The 20,999-nt window shown below is 41.6% G+C and overlaps 1 protein-coding gene and 1 long non-coding RNA gene across 2 annotated transcripts in view; one reads left to right on the top strand and one right to left on the bottom strand.

Moving 5' to 3' along the window:
* Positions 1–352: 352 nt before the first annotated feature.
* LOC117530156 lies at positions 353–15,645 on the top strand. The gene is made up of 4 exons (XR_004566198.1): positions 353–503; positions 11,586–11,590; positions 13,167–13,175; positions 15,635–15,645. It is a non-coding gene; the product is annotated as an uncharacterized LOC117530156 (long non-coding RNA).
* Positions 2,817–20,999, bottom strand: part of osbp2 (oxysterol binding protein 2) — a 29,590-nt gene continuing 11,407 nt past the window's right edge. Inside the window, exons 3-14 of the mRNA XM_034193115.1 lie at positions 16,703–16,953; positions 16,424–16,592; positions 12,197–12,317; positions 12,033–12,099; positions 11,277–11,414; positions 10,931–11,176; positions 10,721–10,841; positions 10,496–10,599; positions 8,441–8,536; positions 7,666–7,850; positions 7,341–7,561; positions 2,817–3,618 (exon numbers count right to left, since the gene is read on the bottom strand). Coding sequence (XP_034049006.1) covers positions 3,476–3,618; positions 7,341–7,561; positions 7,666–7,850; positions 8,441–8,536; positions 10,496–10,599; positions 10,721–10,841; positions 10,931–11,176; positions 11,277–11,414; positions 12,033–12,099; positions 12,197–12,317; positions 16,424–16,592; positions 16,703–16,953 — 1,862 coding nt within the window. The 3' untranslated portion in view covers positions 2,817–3,475. The remainder of the gene's footprint in view (positions 3,619–7,340; positions 7,562–7,665; positions 7,851–8,440; positions 8,537–10,495; positions 10,600–10,720; positions 10,842–10,930; positions 11,177–11,276; positions 11,415–12,032; positions 12,100–12,196; positions 12,318–16,423; positions 16,593–16,702; positions 16,954–20,999) is intronic.

The raw sequence follows: 20,999 nt of genomic DNA, 5'->3' as shown, positions 1-20,999 counted from the left end.
AAAAAGCAGTGTTTGGCGGAGGCAGAGTCCCTCAGACTGGGTTGGCGCTGCCACAGCTCAAGGCTTGAGGGGAGCCACTGGGGCACAGCAGGCTCTGTCAGATGACACCTGAGTGAGACAGGGCATCTCAGAGTCGCTACCGAGCTTTGGCAGACACCTTAGGATCGGGAAGGGCGTAAGTCCCTCTTGTTTCTAAATTAATAAAATATCAAATGACAAGGATCTATTTTAAGCGTTATATAAAACAAATAATGAATGTTTTTTCATTCGTTCAATGGAAAGGATATTTTTTTTTACCAGGAAATATTCTTACCATTGCACTCATAAACATTCAATATTTGTATACTACATCATACCGTGTGATGGAAACCATAAATCAGCAGCTTATTATTCTTTAGCAAAGAGCGAATATTACAATACTACAATGTATGGCACTGACTGGTTGCACTGGTTATTTCTTCACTAATCTGATTATGACTGATGTTTTAACACTAACTTTTACTGTCATTTATCATATTTTCAATGTAGCACAAATGGATTGCTGTTGCTGAATTGTAATATGTGTGCTTACTAGCCTGGGAGCAGTTTTTCAAGTGACTGCATTGTTGTTTTATTTCTAACATATCCAAATACCGTAATTTCCTGACTATAGATCACACCTGAATATTAGCCGCACCCACCAAGTTTAAAAAGAAAAAAGAAATTGTACATAAGCAGCACTTGTCTATAAGCTGCGGGTCTCCACATTGTAACATGAGATATTTACACAGAAAGATGTTAGAAAGATTTTTTAAAACTTTTAATTAAATATGTATCGTAAATGTTTTTCCCTGAAGGTAACACGTAAATATTGATGCGCACGTCATCCAGTGTGACCGTGGCGCAAAATGCCGCAGAGGGACTTTTCTTCACTAAAACACTGTGTGTGAATTTACACCACATGAGGAGCACAGCTTTCAGGAAATCAATTGACAGCATCAGTTGACGTATTTCGACTTATGGAAAAGCCTGTAAAAACCCATAAATTAGCTGCATCGCTGTAAAAGCCGCAGTGTTCAACGCGTGTGAAAAAAGTCGCGGCTTATAGTCCGGAAATTACGATAAACCAACATGCATTCTCACATTCAATCTTAACGTTTTAACTCAGAGATAGACATTTGTTACTGTTTAGCAATAAGAATTACCTTTCATTTTTTTAAAGAAAATGTAAAGTAAAATAAAATTCACCATGAAGTACACGCAAGGAAGAAAAGTAACTGCCTGGTTTAAACCCACACTCTTGCAAGCACCACTAGCTTAGCTTATAGCAAGCTAAAAGTGGACACTCGTTTTGGCTGAACTTCTAGCCAGTTTTTGGGTATTCTGTGTTAATACGCACCCGCGGCCGACAGCTTGATGAATTCCTGCGCAAAAAGTAGTTCCCAGATAATTGTGATTTATTCCTGTGAGATAATGAGTATATCTCATCTAAATCAATTCTAAAATTTACCAGTAATAAAATTATAAAGACAACTGAAGTTTTAAGAGTGGCCATAATAAATATTTAAGAAACTTAAAGTTTATGAGCACCTTCACCTGTTATCGCTCAAGCACATTGTAAACATTGACATGATGGAGTTTGATGCGGAAGAGTTCAGAAAGATACGATTGGAATGATTTGAATACCATTTACAGTTACAGTTCAATCTGTGGGCGTGAGCTATCCCACAATTCCAAAATAGCAGAGATGTCACTCCAACGAGAGCAGTACTCTGAGCAGGGTGGGTTTAAACCATTGGTATTACTTCACTGCATAATTGAAGAGGGATGGTGGAAGTAGACATGCTGAGGGGGCTGCAGCGCCCCTTACTGGGGAGGGGTTGTGGCTGCGAAGCAAAAAAGTTTATCAAACAAAGCTTTTTTTATTGTTTTCTTCTACACTCTAAAAAATGAACCCATCTTAACGAGAAAAACTGATGTAATAAATTGCATAGCTTTTTTAAAAGTTATTTCATCTTAACTAGAATTGTCTTGTGGCATTAACTCAGTTGATAGTTGAAATAACTAAGTTGAAATAACTTTAAAAAAAATCTATGCAAATTGTTACATCAATTTTTCTCCTTGGGACAACAGTTACTTTTTTAGAGTGTAGTGACTAAACATTTAATCAGTTGACAGGATAATAACTAAAAGATATCAAATAACTGAAGTCTTTTGTGGAGGGGGAAACAAACCCCAAAATGTCTCTGGAGTGCCTGTGGCCTGTTCAGTTACTCTTCAGTGTTTTCTGTGGCTTAGTCAACAATAAAGCAACTTCTGTTGAAGAATAAACCTGCATGATATATAGCAAGTTTATGTTCAAGTGTGCTCTCTGCTATAGTTTAAAATGTTCTAAAACTGGTGAAAAGGGTTGTTGGCTCTATAAATTAATGGTAAATTCATGAATGTTGCATTACTGTTCAGCAATTATTATAACATCGTTATATAGCCTAGATGTTCTCTCAGCTCCTCCAACTCTGACTTCCAGCAACCCTGCAATTAAGGCTAAAATTCAGAAAGTTTAGAACATTTAACTGCTTGCACAGGTGATGGCCAAGTTTTTAGTGTGCTTGGTTCCAGTGTGGAAAGTCCCCTGCCACGTTTCTCCATTTAATGTGGAATTGCGTCAGGAAGGGCATCCGGCATAAAATGTGAGCCAAATCAACATGCAGATCCACCTTGGATCTGCTGTGTCAACCACGAGTGAAAACAAGGGAGCAGGGACTTACTTTTAGAACATTTAACTACTCTAGTGGAGTTGTTTTACAATGTTATTTTATGCAAGCAGACAGAATTTAAAATCACGTATAAAACAGCTACTGAAGTTGTGCATTCAGAGAGGCTGATATCAAACCTGATTTTCAGTGGCCACCTGCTGCTCTGCAGAGGCCGGGCACACAGATAAGTGTAAATCATTCAAAATACACATTGTGCAACTTTTAAGCTACAGAATTTGAAAATTCTCCCTGAATCAAGAGAGATCAATAACTTAAAGTTTTTTTTGAAAAATATTTTAGTGCAGAAGATTGTTTTGTTGTTGCTTCAAACTCTGGTGTCTGAGTGTGAGGAGAACACTGTTTCAGCTTGCAGAAGGGGAAGCTCTTCACCGCTTGCACCAGAATCTCCACATGCCCCTCATCTCCCAAACTGTCACTGTGACACGTCTGAATCCTGACGTGTTTTAATGCAAAAATAACTTTTCTGTAAACCTCATCTTAACGTTTCATCCACGCATGCCCTTGCACACACACGCCTGCATGAATTTTACTGTGCTAACTCTCAAAATAACTTATCTACAATGCTACATAGACACACACAACATACAGGCCATGCATTCTGAAAACACGTGGTAGAACAGCTAGTTACAGGAAGCTAGCACTTGTCCTTCACGTGTATTTTCACAGCACGAGGAGCCGCTCTGACTTATCGATGCTAAAGTCTGAGAGGAAATCTGGCCCTAGAAGATCTCAGGGCACATGCTCCAGTCTTGTCTCTCTTTGGCCTCCCAGTAACCCCCTCTGTAGATGTAGGTGCTTTCCCCTGTTGAGTCGTTTGTTCTCTTCTCAAACCAAAGTGGCTGGTAACCCTCGATATCTTGTCCTAAGATTAAGAAAAAATGATGATTTCATGAGGTGGGAATACTTTTTTCCTACTTCTGATTTTTTTAGTACTCACTACTCAGAGCAGCAAGTAATAGAATTTTTTTTTAATTGGGTACAAACACCAAATATAGTAAAAATACTCCTTAAAGCAGAAATAACTAGTGCATGTAGGCTGCCTCACATATTCTGTGTTCATTTGGTGAGTTGGTTCTGCATTTCCTCAGAAATTAATGTGACGCTGGGGGTAGGCAGCATCTGGATGACCGGCAGCCACAAACAGTGGTGGAAAGTCTTTAAGAGAAATTATGTGACCAAGTCCACATGATTGGCGCTACACAATGTGTTTGTCAGAACATCTGAAAAAAGACCCGTGAAATCTAAAATTTGATTACAGCATACAAATCAGGATGTTTTACACCAGGGGTCATCAACCCTTGTCCTGGAGGGCACCTGCCCTGCATGTTATCCAACTCTCCCTGTTCCACTCCCAGGCAATTAACTCTATCAGGTGTGCTCAGCCAATCAAGAGCTGGAAAACGCTAGCTTTAAAAAATCAGGTGTGATTTCAGTAGGTAGATGTGCAAAACATACAGAGCAGGCGCTCTCCAGGAAAAGGGTTGGTGACCCCTGGTCTACATGTTCTGAACATCCTGGTGTGTCTGCTGAATACTCCAGTAACATGTGTAATCCCCAGGCAAGTCTGTGTACAACTACATTCATGACACAGTTGGTTGTCAAAAAGCAAGTATATTTCTGCCCATAGACATTACTAGTTTGAAAAAAAGGTCATTTGAATTTTTAACAGGCTGCCATCTTGAAAAAATGGCTGCCATTCTGTCATACTGCATTGCAGAAAATCTCAGTATGTGGACCAGTTTGGATAATCTTGGTGTAAGTAAGTCTTCTTCAGGTTCACCAGGCCTGTGCTTATCCCCGGATATCACAGTGTGAAGCAAATGCCACCTGGATGAGACCGCAGTCCATCACAAGTTAGTTCCCCAGCCAAGGTGAGTACCAGTTGGGGTGGACTGAGATGACACAGATAAAGTGTCTTGTCCAAGGACACAGGAATCAAACTCAAGTCTAAATACTGATAGTCTGACTCCTATTCCATAGACCCACCTGCTTGACTGTCAATTGGCTCTATGTGGACTTTGCTTGGAATGCTACCCTGCTTGATTTGAGGAATGGCTTGTGGATTGCCAGATTTGGCAATCCACAAGCCATTCCACATGGTTAAAAACATAGCTTATGATCTGATGCTGGGATCATCAATAATGGGCAAGCCATGGCAAGTACAGCATACAGCTTGAAAAATGGCTGCCACTGTAAAAATGTGAGAGGCCCATGGGTATTTTCCAAAGGAAAATGTCAAAGGGGAATTTTTGCCAAATTTGGAGCTTGCACCACCATTTAAGATTCCCCCTGAAACTGTCTTTTATCTGCTACACTATTAGTACCATATGAAATTTCAGAGACTACTTCTAATACTATTACTTCTCCTAAGTGACAACTATGTCCTTTCTTGGTAACAATCCAAGTTTTCTCTGTCTTTTGATTCCACTTATTCTGAGGTTCTTTATCGCTCCTGTCACAACATGTTACAATGAACAGCTTTAATGATGTTGTTTATCACCTCGTGATATGAAGCATCTTGTCTTTGGGAAGGTGATGGACCACAAGGTCAAGATGAGTATGTGATGGATAGCCAAAAGAAGTTGCTTCCCTGACATGCATAACAATAATGTGCCTAAAGTCCAGTCAAGTCTGAGGCACCCTGAGAATTTTAACAAAAATGTGGCACTTGCACCTGAATTAGTGTATCCACACAACTCATCACATTTGTGTCAGAATATCTGATGTATGTATATATTTTCAATGTGACAACCCTCATCAAGTGTTCATGTGTTATGGCTGTTGGAATGTTTGATAAAATTTGTCATATTTGTGTGTGCCATCCTATATTCACAAGACAAATAATTTCATCTAATTAATACACAAACATATGCAACATAAAATGGAATTAGCTTATCCTTTGCAAGTGTTAGTGAGTCATGGGATTCACTAAACACTTCAACTTCATTAATATGCAGATATATGCACCAAACAACCCTGAAATGCAGTCAGCGCATCTTATCCCCAAGAGGTATATACGATGTAAGTATCAAGAGTCTACAACAGTGAATGACAGCATGTCCAGCAGCCTGCACTGTCAGCATTTCATCAGAGTGCTTTGAGTGAGGTGAGAGATCAGATGGCCTATACCAGGGGTCTTCAACTCCAGTCCTCGAGGACCAATGTCCTACAACTTTTAGATGTGTTCCTGGTCCAACACACCTGAATCAAATGGTTGAATTACCTCCTCAGTATGCAGTCAAGTTCTCCAGAGGGCTGCAAATAACCTCATTAATTGACTCAGGTGTGTTGAAGCAGTGACACATCTAAAAGTTGCAGGACACTGGACCCTCAAGAACTGGAGTTGAAGACCCCTGGCCTATACAGTTATCTAGTGGGCTGGCACTGGGCACACAGTCAACTGAAAGCCAAACCACTGCAGGAGTTCTACATCCTCACAAGTGATGATAGAGTTGATGTGTCATATTTTTCAGACTACAAGTTGCACAAGAGCATTAGTCGCAGCACTCCAAAAATGCTTCATGAATAAGAAAAAACATACAAGTCAAATTAATTTTTTTAAACATGGTGCTAACACAAACATCATGTTAGTGAGTGAGAAACTAAAGGGTTAAATAATGTTAGTGTACATGGCACAAAACTCAACTAAACTGCCTCCTGTGGCCACTGCACAGAAGAGTGAGGTAAACATGCCATAAAACTCCTTTGGAAAACATTTGTGAAAGATAATAGCCTTACCTTACATCTTAGGGGAGGTGATGGTCTAGTGGTTAAGCGCTGGGCTTGAGACCAAAGGATCCTCAGTTCAAATCCTAGCCTGACCGGAAAATCACTAAGGGCCCTTGGGCAAGGTCCTTAATCCCCTAGTTGCTCCCAGTGTGTAGTGAGTACCTTGTATGGCAGCACCCTCACATCGGGGCGAATGTGAGGCATTGTTGTAAAGTGCTTTAAGCGTATGATGCAGATGGAAAAGCGCTATATAAATGCAGTCCATTTATCTTATTTTAGCTGGCCTATCATTGCTGCTCTTGTTGTCACAGTTCAAAGTGGAGTGTCAGATAGTATGAAAGTTATATTGCCTGCTGTTATTCAAGAGTGTAGTCTTTCAGTTTGAGAGCATGATTTTTAAAGCCACTTGTTCTATGTCTTAGAGAACATCTCTCTGTTTCAGATCTTTTTCTTTTCATTTTATGGCAGTTGGCATCAGCTTAATGGTGCCTCACCGCAACTGCGCCCTAGTGTGATTCACAGGATCTGATTCAGTATACAGGAGCAGTTTATCACACATATAGCCAGTGCCATCTTGTAGTCACAGATGATAATGCAGTGTTTTTTTTCCATATATAAGTCTCAGGATGTTCCAAACTAGTAATAAATAATAAACCACAACTTATAGTCCACAAAATAAGGTACTTATTTTTTTTCCCCTGCAAATTCTTTAATGGGCAGTATTCAGAACAATGAAAAATTAGACATTTGCTCTTGCTAACAACTAACAAAGCTTTTAAGCAAGGTATAACACACAGGTTCACGTGACTGCCGTATAAAAGCTAGCAGCCAACTTTCTTGCCCCTTTGTTCTCACCTTCTTCCAGTGCCTGATTGGCTTGTGCTTCCCTCCTTTTCCTCTCCAGCCTCTGATGCTCTTCTAGACGCTGCTTCTCGGCGTTGGCTTCATCCCACAGGCCTGCTTCCATTAGCCGCTGGTCTGGACGCAGACGACTGTCAGTGGGTGCAACGTCCTCTTCAGGCTCATTCAGTGTGAGAGCTAGTGAGGAGAAAAAGTGCATGTTCTCTGCATTATCCCTGCAAAGTGAAAGAGAGATGTAACAAAACCAGAGAAAAGGTCAGGCAAAAGTGAAATATGACAGGGCAAAAATAAGGGGCAGCTATGATGGAACTGAACGTACGGAAGGGGATATTTCTTCCACAACAGTTTGGGTGGAAGAGTTTGATAAACCATCTTTTGTTTGCCTTCAGATCCGCTGCATCCTTGGCTGCTGTCCACTATTTTAGCACTCTCCATTTTGCCATCCCATGTTCCGGACAATATGTAATGAGCTGTACCCTCTCTGTCCTCTACGACACCTGCCACCTAGAGCACCCAGAAAGAATAGCAGACATTAAAGGGGCCAAATTACACTTTATAATTGTCCAGGTCTCCCTTGCAAAAGAGGTCTCGATCTCAATGGGACTAACCTGGTTAAATAAATAAAAACACACCTCACACATAGGCCTATCAGCAGTACAGGTCTTGTATATTTTTTTCTTTTTATAATTCAGGGTAGTTAAATAATATGGGCATATGTAGTTGGTCGCTGATCTGCTTTGGTTGGCAATAGGTTCTTTTAAAATCAGTCCACTAATATTTGAACTGATCAAATGGTAATCACACCGTGTTACATACCAATACGTGACATGGTAAATAATAAAGCGATGGCATTCTTAGTTTTTGGAATTACCGTGTCATGGAACAATACAGTAGAGGATGTGTTACAAACATTAAAAAATTGCTGCTGGGTGAGAGGAATGCTGTTAATGTTCTAGACTTTATGATACAAGCTAATTTGTTGTTATAGAAGTCTGTCTTTATGCATATTTGTTACATCTAGAAGGCCTGAAGAGACAAACACAAGCAGATGGGGAAACATTTTTTAGCCTTTAAAGAGGAGAAAGCAGACTTACTTTCCGTGGGACTTCTCTGGAGAAGTAGCTATAAGGGGAGAATTTGAGGTTGCAGGTGTCTTTGGTGGTGGTGTTCACTATTTCAATCTCACCAGACTGCCAACAACAAAGAAAGAACAAAAACTGCATAAGAAATACATCACAAAAGTATCTGATGACCTAAATCTCTTTGCTTGTTAACACATTCTTCTGTCTTTCATAATGTTCATTTTGTTTCTGTTATTAAATGGTGTCTTCAGCAAAAAAAATTTTATAAGCTTTTTCAATTTCAATTTCAATTTCAATACTTTATTGTCATTGGCATAATAACAACAGTTATAAATGACACGAAATTTCGATGGAGCCTCAAACAACGGCATAGTAGCTTATTCATGACATAATAACTTATTCGTGGGTATGAATATGTTTGTAAACCTTCATTATCAAGTAAGGCACAGAGAGACAGTTCAGCATCTTAGTGCACAGTATAACAGAGTAAAGTGCGTATATGTAACGGGGGGGTCCCAGTAAACAGGGATGTTGGGGAGTGTCGAGTGGCTGCTGCAGCAATGCAAAGACCAATTCACACTTATTGTAATGGTGGGATGTGACGTGTAGTGATGGCGGGCGATGACAGAGAAGGAAGGGGAGGGAGAGACTGCAGGTTTAGCAGCCTCACGGCCTGGGAATACAGACTGCGGGCCATTCTAGAGGTTCTAGCACGTGTGGACCTGTATTTTTGGATATACATGCCATATTGTCCTCATTCATTCATTTTCTATACCCACTTACTCCAGTTAAGGGTCAAGGGGGAGCTGTAGCCTATCCCATCAGCCATAGGGTGAGAGGCAGGGTACACCCTAGACAGGATGCCAGTCCATCACAGGGTCACATATATTACATTATATAATTATTACATAGATATATAAATGTTTTTAGTAACTACAATAAAATAAGCATATAGAGTAGACAACATGTCATCATTCTACTCACATCAAACCCATTACCAAATCTGCTTTGTACCATCACAGAAACACCTCCAGACTCCAGCCCTCACTTTCTGATTGTGTGGCTGAGATTGTCAACCATTTCCTTGTCTGCTACTGTCTGGATTACTGCTGTGGTGTCCTAGTTGGTCTACCCTATTTCTCAGATGCTCGGATTCTCCCTCATACTAAGCCCTGGCAGAATATCACCTCCACCGGCTTTCTGGTTAGTCCCACATGTCCTATAAAATCTTCCTCTTCATGAATCCCTCCATGCCCTTACTCCTCAGTACCTATTGGACTTTCAGCATGTTTGTGCCCCATGCAGACACTGGAGTCCACAGACAAGGGTCTGCTCTCCACCACCAACACCAGACTGCGAACATTTGAGGACAAAACCTTCAATGTGGCACCCCCACTCTTTGGAACTCATCCAAAACTAATCCATGATGTTTGTTCTATGGACATTTTTATGAATCTTTGGAAGTCTTACTTTTACTAAGGCCCAACATCTTTAACCCCATATTACTTTTTGTGAAAAATGTCTTTGGGTAGCTTGAAGGCGCTATATGCATTTAAAGTGGCATGACGGAGTTTTTGATGCCATCTAGTGTTAAGATTTCAAACTGTAACCAAAATCATTGCACTTTTACCCCTTCTGCACTTGTGCTTACAACAAAGCTGAAAAAGAGAATGAAACACTGTAGACTGTAGCAATGACTGGCATCATGAATACAGGCAAGATAATCAGTGTTGTACGCTGCACAAACCTTGCTAGCTTCACTCAGGAGCGCCCATAAGCATGCAGCTTGCATAAATAGAACCACAAGATGTTGCTGAACATTGTGCCATGCTGCTTTAACTTATTACTATTATTATTATTTTTATTTTTATTCTAAATACAGGTTTGTCTTTAACCGTGCTGATTGGATCCTAAGACATTACAAGGTTGTACAGCCTGAAATGTCAATAAAAAAACCTCAGTTTTTTAAAATCTCGACAGCACGTGACACCTTCTGTCTTTTGACCCTCATCTTCAAATTAGAATAAGACTTGCACACATGCAGCACAGAGTATGAGAAGAACACACCTGATCAATCCAAAGCTTCCCAACAATAATGTTGTGCACCGTTGAAGTCACTTTGCTCCACACGTAATGATTCCCACTTGAGTGGAACTGCAGATGAATGTTTCCTACAGTGAAGATAAACACATCACAAATATGCAAAAATATGCACTTTGGTCATCTAAAATACAGTAAATCTCAGTATCGTGTGGGTATGTCTGGTACTTATAGTGTTGTGGTTGGTCTCACCTAATGGCATAACAGAAATATATTTCCCACGGAACTTGCTATCAATAGTGATATGCTGCCATAAGCGCCACCCTCGCTGTGACGTCACGTGGAGGGCAGCAGCTGGTGGGTGATGACTGACCTGAGAGAGGACAGTCATTTTCCGTCACCACACGGAGTACGAACACCATGGTGTTATGTATACTTGACCTGCATGGACAACGGTCTCACCTGCTCAGAGATGGAACGGTACCCATACTCCTCCAAGCGATCTAGCTCATATGTCTCCCCTAGCAGAGGGTTGAAGGGTTTAGCTGTGCGATGGACTGTTGTGGAGTAGGAGGAGACAGAGAAGGCAGCTACCAGGCACATCTGCTCAAGGGAGGAGTCAGAGCGAGCTGCCCGGTCCAGAAGCTCACTGTACTCTAGATCCTCTGTCAGGCGCTGCAGCATTGACAATGGCTCATTGAAGTTTACCTACAACAGAAACAAAGAAATGGAGAAACATCTGATCCCTATCTCAGTTCAAATGAAATAATAAGCATTTTGCAGCTAGTTTAGGAGTTTTTTTATTTACAGGCATGGGTATCTTGGACAGATCTTTGCCAATACAGTTCTTCATGATGCTCCACAGATTAAGAGAGTAATTGGGTTTATCAGGAATCCGGCTGCGTCTTGTTCTCTGAAGCTGCAGGTGGTTTGTGCCTGAGGTATCCTGGAATAAAATAAAAACACCACAGCCACTTTATTTTTAGCAGCAGCATGCCCACTAAAATTTCATAGGCTTTGGGAAAAGCTTAAGATAAGATAAGATAATCCTTTAATAGTCCCACGGCAGAAAAATTTATGATGTTACAGCAGCATAGGGACAGTCACAGAACAACAGTGCAAGTATTCAAAAATAAGGTAAAAGAAAAGTAATTACCAAATACGGAATTCAAGTTCTGTACGGAACAACAATATATACAGTAGAATAGATTAGACTATATACAAGCAGAAGGAATGTTCTGTAATATTGCACAAGTGTTCAAGAGATGTTCAACAGTGTACAAGTATTACTGCACAGAATGTGCAGTATTGTTGCAAATGGCTGACCAATTGTTACTATAATGATATTAATGATCTGAGTAGTCTACTGGGAACAGTGCTGGTTGTGGAGTGTGACAGAAGAAGGACCTGCAGTATCGCTCCTTCATGCACTTTGGGTGGAGCAGCCTGTCACTGAAGAAGCTTTCTAATGCAGTCAGGGTGTCACGCATGGGGTACATTAATCATATACCGGAATCTGACATGTATAAAATATTACATCTGATGCCCATCAGCATACACCTACATTTTCATTGTGAGTCCAGTCACTGGGCATTCCTCCACTTATCATACTCTGATTACTCCCTGAGCGCCTGAAAGAAAGCAGCATACGTTAAAAAACAGTTCACAGTAATAGTTCTGCTGGGTCACAGTACTGAGATTATTGGTTATAGATAAATGATGCAGAACTTGTGCTGTATGTTGCTGCTGGCAGTCACAGTTATGAATGCAGGTGACTCTTCCATGGCATCAAAGAACTCAGCCTCTTCATTTTCGTCACTTGCATCCCCCTCCTGAGGCCTCGCCACACCTACGGCAACAAAACACAGATCAGGAAAATGCATTACTTGCTCTCCTAAAAAACTCAAGTGCAGTAGGTCAGGTCAGGTCTGGTTTTCCCTGTTTTATGTCACAGTCAACCGAATATCTTCGAGTTTCAGACTGTTGGTTAGATACAAGATGTCAAGACTAAAATATTAGCTTAGTGCAAATGGCATTTTTTTGGACTCTTGTGTGTTGTACAGGCAAAATCTCTTAATGGTAAGTTTGAATGTACTGATAAATATTCTTAAACGGAAACTTCATAAACAATAACCAAATTAATTGTCTTCTGCAGTGAACATTTATTAACTATAAAAAAGAAGGGAAAAAAGTAGAATGGCACTTTTTGATAACCTTAGTCAAGTTACCAATAAAACTGACAGATCATTTATCCATCCATCCATTTTCTTCCGCTTTATCCAGAGTCGGGTCGCGGGGGCAGCAGCTCAAGCAAAGCCGCCCAGACCTCCCGATCCACACACACCTCCCCCAGCTCCTCCGGGGGAACCCCAAGGCGTTCCCAAGCCAGCCGAGAGATGTAATCCTTCCAGCGTGTCCTGGGTCTTCCCCGGGGCCTCCTCCCAATGGGACGTGCCCGGAACACCTCTCCAGCGAGGCGTCCAGGGGGCATCCAGAAAAGATGCCCGAGCCACCTCAACTGACTCCTTTCGACGTGGAGGAGCAGCGGCTCGACTCCGAGCTCCTCCCGAGTGACCGAGCTCCTCATCCTATCTCTAAGGGAGCGCCCAGCCACCCTGCGGAGGAAACTCATCTCGGCCGCTTGTACCCGCGATCTCGTTCTTTCGGTCATGAGCCAAATCTCATGACCATAGGTGAGGATCGGAATGTAGATCGATCGGTAAATCGAGAGCTTTGCCCCCCTACTCAGCTCTCTCTTCACCACGACGGTCCGATACAGCAACCGCATCACTGCAGACGCTGCACCGATCCGTCTATCGATCTCACGCTCCATCCGTCCCTCACTCGTGAATAAGACCCCGAGATACTTAAACTCCTCCACTTGAGGCAAGGACACTCCACCGACCTGAAGAGGGCAAAGCACCTTTTTCTGGTCGAGAACCATGGCCTCGGATTTGGAGGTGCTGATTTTCATCCCGGACGCCTCACACTCGGCTGCAAACCGCCCCAGTGCACGCTGAAGGTCCTGATTTGATGAAGCCAACACATCATTTATTGGATTTCAAAATAAAATGCTTCCCATCAATGGATTCCAAAATAAAGATAAATCATGGCCTAGTTAAATATTTCTTGCCTAATCACTATAAGCAATGAATACATTTTCAGCATTTCCATTTACATCATTTAAAGTAAATAACCTGAAAGATTTGGTTATGTTGCAAAGAGAAGTTTCTTTTATGTGTAAAGACAGATATTATAAGTAACCAAGGTACATCTTTTGGTTAAATCTGCATCACTATTAATGACCAGAAGAGGGCCTTCATGATATTTTTCTGCAAGACAGCACTGTAGTGCCCTCCACATTATGAGCCAAGTAGGAGAAAAGCAGGTAGATTACAAAATTTAAATGCCATCTGTATAACAAATAGTGAAATTTTAAGGCAGCAAATATTTTATCCATGGTGCTGAAAAAGAAGCAAGAAGCAGAACAATATAATTTCATGAAGGAAGTGACTAAGAAATATAGTTACTGTTACATTACTAATGGTATAATAGCACAAACAAAGTATAACAGATAGACTGTATTTCTATAGCACTTTTCCTATCTGAAGCAGAAGCTCAAAACACTTTATAATGACGCCTGACATTCACCCATTCATGCACACACTGGTGTTAGCATGCTGCCATGCAAGGAGCTTGACATGGGATTTGAAGTGAGGTTCCTCTGGTCCCAAGTCCATTATTTAATCCTCTAGATCAGGGGTTTTCAAAGTGTGGGAGAGTGAGCTCCCCCTCAGAGAACAAATGTGTAGCTGCCAACCCCCCCAACTGACACAATTTCAACATCTTCATGTGTCTTCAAGTCAACATCAATATAATATGTAAAGAATGCAGGATGTCTCATTTTAGTCTGTTATAGTTTATTGGCTGTGTTACGACGTTTGGAAAGAGGTGTTATTTGATTTAAAACGGTGATTCGCTTGAAGTTGTTAATTCTGGCCGGACTCTAACTTGACTCGGCAGACAGCAATGCAGTGTTTGGAGCTGTGCGAACACAACGGAGGACGATGCTCCTTTCTTGCTCGCAACAAGACAAGAGTCCCAGTTAGTGACTTTAATCTGCACAAAAATGGCTCACAATTGACATTTTTAAATGGCTTTGAGAGGGGTTAAGAAGCGGACTTGTCCCTTCTGAAAAGCAGCAAAGCAATGAACCAACAAAGCAGTGGGTCAGAGCACTGCTTCATTGTTTCAAGCTTTAAGAACAGCCTCTGCAGAAGCGGTTGATTACAGACCCGCTGCAAGGTCTGCAATCAACGTAACGAAATGATCATTTTCCTGATAAAACTCCCTCAAAAACAACAGCCGCTTTGAAGAACCGATAAGGGAATCGTTAAACAAAAAGGCTATTGATGTTGGTGGATCGGATAATTTCTTAGGGCCCCTTCCCACATAGTGCGAAGTTTGGTCAAAGCGCGCAGGAATCGTGTGCAAAACGTGTAAAATCGTCCCTGCCTCGAACGCCTCCTACACCTGTTGCTACAACTGTTTGCGCAACACCAGCGGCTGAAAAACAGAGTGTGTGTTGTGCGAGCCCATCGAACCCTCTCGCGGCAGGTGTCGACCAAATTCCAGGTGACACGCACGAACATGTAACACCGCTCGCATGGCACTTAGAAAATGTGTGGTCATTCGCAGCATTAAGACGACAACAGTCTGCAGACAATCATTGTGTGGCAGTGAAATCTGTCTAAGTGCCCCACGATTGTGGCTTTGGTGTGTGTGCTGAACTGACAGGATGTGTGGCCACTGACAGAAGCAGCTGTGGAGATCTTTGGATCTGGACATCCCAGCTGGACAACAGGTACTGTGTTTGGACAGACATGAACTAACAACTGCCCACTGTGACGCGCGTGTCTGCTTGCTGCCCTTACGTGGACATAAATAAAAACATATACTGACGTGGTGACAGGCTGCAGTGAGTGAGCATGCGCACGCTGCAGCCCATTGACAGGCTACCCCCAGGTTGAAACAGATCGTCCGATTAGAACACGCAGCGGGTGATCTGACTGTCACGTGAGCTCTGTTCCACATGACGTGGTGTCTGTGCGTCCACAAGACACGCGTGTCGGGCAGGACGCGCACAGGGTGACCGGATATGATCAGAGCACACTTCTTCTCATTGTCATTTCATGACTGTATGTCAGTGACCATGGGTCATCTACAGAGGAACAGACAGATCATATTTGTATTGTTCGCTTGATAAATGTGGTGTTTTTATATGGTGTGTGATTTTAATTTTTTTTGGAATACTTCCATGTCCTTCTTGATATGAGGCAGGTTCCCCAAGGTTTCAAAAGACATCTCCGTAGCTCAGTGGTAAAGTTTCTGACTGGCAATCAGAGCTTTTGGAAGGTTTTTTTTTGCTTTCCACATAAGCAGCACGGTGTGGTCCCACAAGTACCAGCTGGTTTTTATTTTTTAATTATTCCACATTAGCGGCGCGATGTGGTCCCACATGTATCAGCTGTTTTTTTTTTTTATTTATTCCACATAAGCAGTGCGATGTGGTCCCACAGGTACCAGCTGGTTTTTATTTATTCCACATCAGCGGCGTGATGTGGTGCACCTAGCACTGTGTTCCTGCTCAAAAGACACAGAGTGCACAAACTCTCACACCAGGATCGTGCACACCTGCCTGTTGGCGCGATGTTTCATGGTATACTAATTCGAAATATTCTGTGCTGTTTCTCCGCTTTCGATCAAACTTCACACTATGTATTATGTATACCCATCCCTTGTGCCTCCCCTGAAGAACTCTGCCGCCCCCCTGGGGGCACGCCTCACAGTTTGAAAACCACTGCTCTAGATCATCACCTTCTCCAGTATATCAGATCACCATCACAGAAACAAACACTTTGATAAACAGATTTCTCTGTCTGTCATGCGTCTCACCTGTATATGTGGTGGGATTCTCCCTCCAGGCTCTTTCTAAGCTGTTGTGCTGTTTGGCTAACTGTTCAATGGTCTCCTCCAGATGGTGACGCTGTTCTTGTTCATGCTGCAGGGACTTTTGCCACCTCCGGCTGTGACATTCTGCTACATCCAGAAAGTCACGGCAAGCCTGAAGCGTGAGCATAGCAGACATCAAAAGCATAGCATTCGCTAATGATCACGCTCCAATTTACAGCAGTTACACCAACGACAGAAGACGGCTGCAGTGTGTGAACTCACATTGATCATAGCATTGGAAGTGATGCGGAAGAGTGTTGCCCGCTCATTCACAGTTTTCAGCTTGTCTGTGCTGTCTGCGGGACCACGCAGTTCCTCAAGTTCACTGAGAGAGCGCTGGAGGGCTGCGCCGTGTTTGCCAATCAGTTCATTACAGGTGCTCAGGTCATCTAGCTTGGTGGCCAGAGTCTTGAGCACCCCTTGGGTTAGGGCACGGTCCTCCTGGGGACCTGGGCCTTCATCTCCTGAGTCATCTTCTCATAGTTAAAGAAGAAGGGCAAATCAGTAATCCAGTGTTACAAAACATTTACCTATACATTGTGAAACATGCAAAGGAGACAAGATGCTGCAGTATCCAGTGGAGGGCTTATAACATCCCAATAAACATCACTGTGAAATCACATGACACACAAAAACAGACGAAAGGATGTTGGAATGGCGAAGATCTGCCTCTCAATTTAATCAACTGTTCTCTGAGCCAATGACATCTCACCACCAAATGTCATTGAAATCTATCATCTGCAGTTGGGGTTATCATGGACACAATCTGACACAGAGACAACCAGGGCAGTCATATTGGTAATAATCCATGGATTATTTCTCTTGATTAGATTGACCATTGCCTTAAATATTGTGCTTAAATGATGGCAAACACACAAACAAACACTGGCACTCACATAAACTCCCTGGCAGAGGTTATAAAGAGATTAAGTGGCAAACTAATGTATCATTAGACAATTTCACACTGATGCAAAGATATTTTAAGCAAAGGAGGAAGGAAGACAATAACTCTTCACCCCCTGATCCCTACCCCCCTTATCGAAAAAGTGTGAATGAGAATTGTTGCCTTGGAAACGTGGGCCTCTGCAATCAGAAGTTATTTTTAGAAGATGAGAGTGAAAAAAATGATGACGCACTACTTTTTTCCTTCTCTCACTGTTTACTGACATGAGCTCAGCCATCAGTCACAGAATATTGAGAAGGAAAGCAGAGACACTAGCCTGTTAGTCAAAAAATAATAATAAATATTTCTGTTCTTCAACTTTGAGAATGCCAATTCTACCCTGTAATTATTTCATGAGATTTAAATTTAGACTGAACATAGAAGCTTCAAAAATCACACTTCTGCCATTTCACTGAATATGCACACATTCATAATGGGTGAAGATACGACATCAAAAAGGTATTTTTTGTGTCTCTGCATCATGATGTCAAACGCAAAAACTGCAGACACACATTGTGCATGAATTTATATGCACTTTGCTGCAGGAATTTGGCATTCTTTATTTTTTGGGAAATTTTGCAATGTGATTGTAATAAAATTGTTGCAGCTCCAAACAATGACTGTCCAAACAGTATAACTTTATGACAAAATTTTCATCCCCAAAACTAACACCTGCATCAAATCAGATCTGCTCGTTAGTCTACATCTAAAAAGGAGTGATCACACCTTGGAGAGTTGTTGCACCAAGTGGACTGACATGAATCATGGCTCCAACACGAGAGATGTCAATTGAAACAAAGGAGATGATTATCAAACTCTTAAAAGAGGGTAAATCATCACGCAATGTTGCAAAAGATGTTGGTTGTTCACAGACAGCTGTGTCTAAACTCTGGACCAAATACAAACAACATGGGAAGGTTGTTAAAGGCAAATATACTGGTAGACCAAGGAAGACATCAAAGCGTCAAGACAGAAAACTTAAAGCAATATGTTTCAAAAATCGAAAATGCACAACAAAACAAATGAGGAACGAATAGGAGGAAACTGGAGTCAACGTCTGTGACCGAACTGTAAGAAACCGCCCAAAGGACATGGGATTTACATACAGAAAAGCTAAACGAAAGCCATCATTAACACCTAAACAGAAAAAAACAAGGTTACAATGGGCTAAGGAAAAGCAATCGTGGACTGTGGATGACTGGATGAAAGTCATATTCAGTGATGAATCTCGAATCTGCATTGGGCAAGGTGATGATGCTGGAACTTTTGTTTGGTGCCGTTCCAATGAGATTTATAAAGATGACTGCCTGAAGAGAACATGTAAATTTCCACAGTCATTGATGATATGGGGCTGCATGTCAGGTAAAGGCACTGGGGAGATGGCTGTCATTACATCATCAATAAATGCACAAGTTTACGTTGATATTTTGGACACTTTTCTTATCCCATCAATTGAAAAGATGTTTGGGGATGATGAAATCATTTTTCAAGATGATAATGCATCTTGCCATAGAGCAAAAACTGTGAAAACATTCCTTGCAAAAAGACACATAAGGTCAATGTCATGGCCTACAAATAGTCCGGATCTTAATCCAACTGAAAATCTTTGGTGGAAATTGAAGAAAATGGTCCATGACAAGGCTCCAACCTGCAAAGCTGATCTGGCAACAGCAATCAGAGAAAGTTGGAGCCAGATTGATGAAGAGTACTGTTTGTCACTCATTAAGTCCATGCCTCAGAGACTGCAAGCTGTTATAAAAGCCAGAGGTGGTGCAACAAAATACTAGTGATGTGTTGGAGCGTTCTTTTGTTTTTCATGATTCCATCATTTTTTCTTCAGAATTGAGTGAGTCCATATTTTTTCCCTCTGCTTGGTCTAAAAAAGTAACCGTTACTGACTGCCACAATTTTTTTTCCTGATTTCTTATAGTGTTTCTTAAAGCCAGAAAGTTGCCATTTGAAATGACTTTAGTTTTGTGTCATGTCTGTGATCTGCTTTTTTTCTACAAAATTAAACAACTGAATGAACATCCTCCGAGGCCGGTGATTCCATAATTTTTGCCAGGGGTTGTATTGCTTTAACTATATTTTTCCAAGCCTTTGAAAAAGCCTTGTGCACCCTGTAAAATGCAGTGAGTAAATGAAAACAGTGATAAATGAATGAGTCCATCACCTACAGTTCATTAACATAAATACTGATTTAGCAATATATAAAATGAAATAAACTGAAATTGAACTGAAATACTCAAGATAAATACAAGCTATCATCTTTTATGCCTATAAGGATAAATTATGACGAGGATGAAGAGTGGAAAATGGAATGTTTAGGACAAATGCCAGTATAGTTTTTAACAGATTGTTTAAAAAAAATCTTGGAAAGTGAGAGGATGCCTGTGGAGTGGAGTTATGAGGTTATGTGAAAGAGTAGTGAAAGCTAAGCTTAGAAAAAAGGTGAAGCTCTGCAAGCAGCAATATGGTTTCTTGCTGAGAAAGAAGACAACATATGCACTGTTTAGGCATGATTGTGCTGATAGAGAAATACAGAGAAGGTCAGAAGGAGATGCATTGTGTGTTTGTGGATTTAGAGAAAACTTGTGACAGGGTGCCAAAAGAAGAGTTGTGATATGGTCAAAGAAAATCTGGAGTAGCAGAGACGTATGTGATGGCGGTGCAGGATATGTACAAGGACAGTGTGACAGAGGTTAGATGCACCGCAGGAATGGCAGATGCATTCAAGGTGGAGTAGGATTATATAAAGGATTGGCTAGGAGCTCTTTCTTGTTTGCAATGCGATGGACATGATCAGACAAGAGTCTCTTTGGACAATGATGTTAGCAGATGACCTTATGATCTATAGTGAGAGTAGACAGCAGGTTGAGATGAACCTGGAGTGTATGCGAATGAGAAGTACAATGTAGCAGTGTGGAAAAGTGAGGCTGCAAGTAGTAGCGGTGGTGAAGGTAGATGAGTTCAAATACTTGAGGTCAACTGTCCAAAGGAATGGAGAGTGTGGTAGAGAGTAGAGAGTGCATGCAGGTTGGAGTGGGTGGAGAAAAGTGGAAGGAGTGATTTATGACAAAAGAGTATCTACAAGAGTTAAAGGGAAAGTTTACAAGACGGTAGAGAGACCAGCTACATTGTACGGCTTAGAGGGGGTGGTGCTTAAAAAAAACAGGAGACAGAGCTGGAGGTGGCAGAGCTGAAGATGGTGATTTTCCTTGGGAGAAATCTGGATAAATAGGATTCAGAATGAGCATATCAGAGGAACAGCACACTTAGGATGGTTTGAAGACAAAGACAGAGAGGAGAGAACAGAGATGGTTTGGACATGTACAGAGGAGAACCCCGGGATATATAGGGAAAATGATGCTGAGGATGAAGCCACCAGACAGGAGGACAAAGAGGGAGGCCAAAGAGGAGGTTTATGAATGTACTGAGGGAGGACATGCAGATGGTTGGTGTCACAAAGGAAGACACAGAGGACAGCAGGAGATGGAGACAGATGATCTAACGCAACCCCTAACGGGAGCAGCCAGAAGAAGAAGAACTGATTAAAATTTGATTAACTTTGATGAT

The sequence above is a fragment of the Thalassophryne amazonica genome, chromosome 17 (assembly GCF_902500255.1).
Source record: "Thalassophryne amazonica chromosome 17, fThaAma1.1, whole genome shotgun sequence".
NCBI lineage: Eukaryota > Metazoa > Chordata > Actinopteri > Batrachoidiformes > Batrachoididae > Thalassophryne > Thalassophryne amazonica.
Note: the sequence above shows the minus strand (reverse complement) of the source record. Positions and strands in the feature narration are given on the sequence as shown.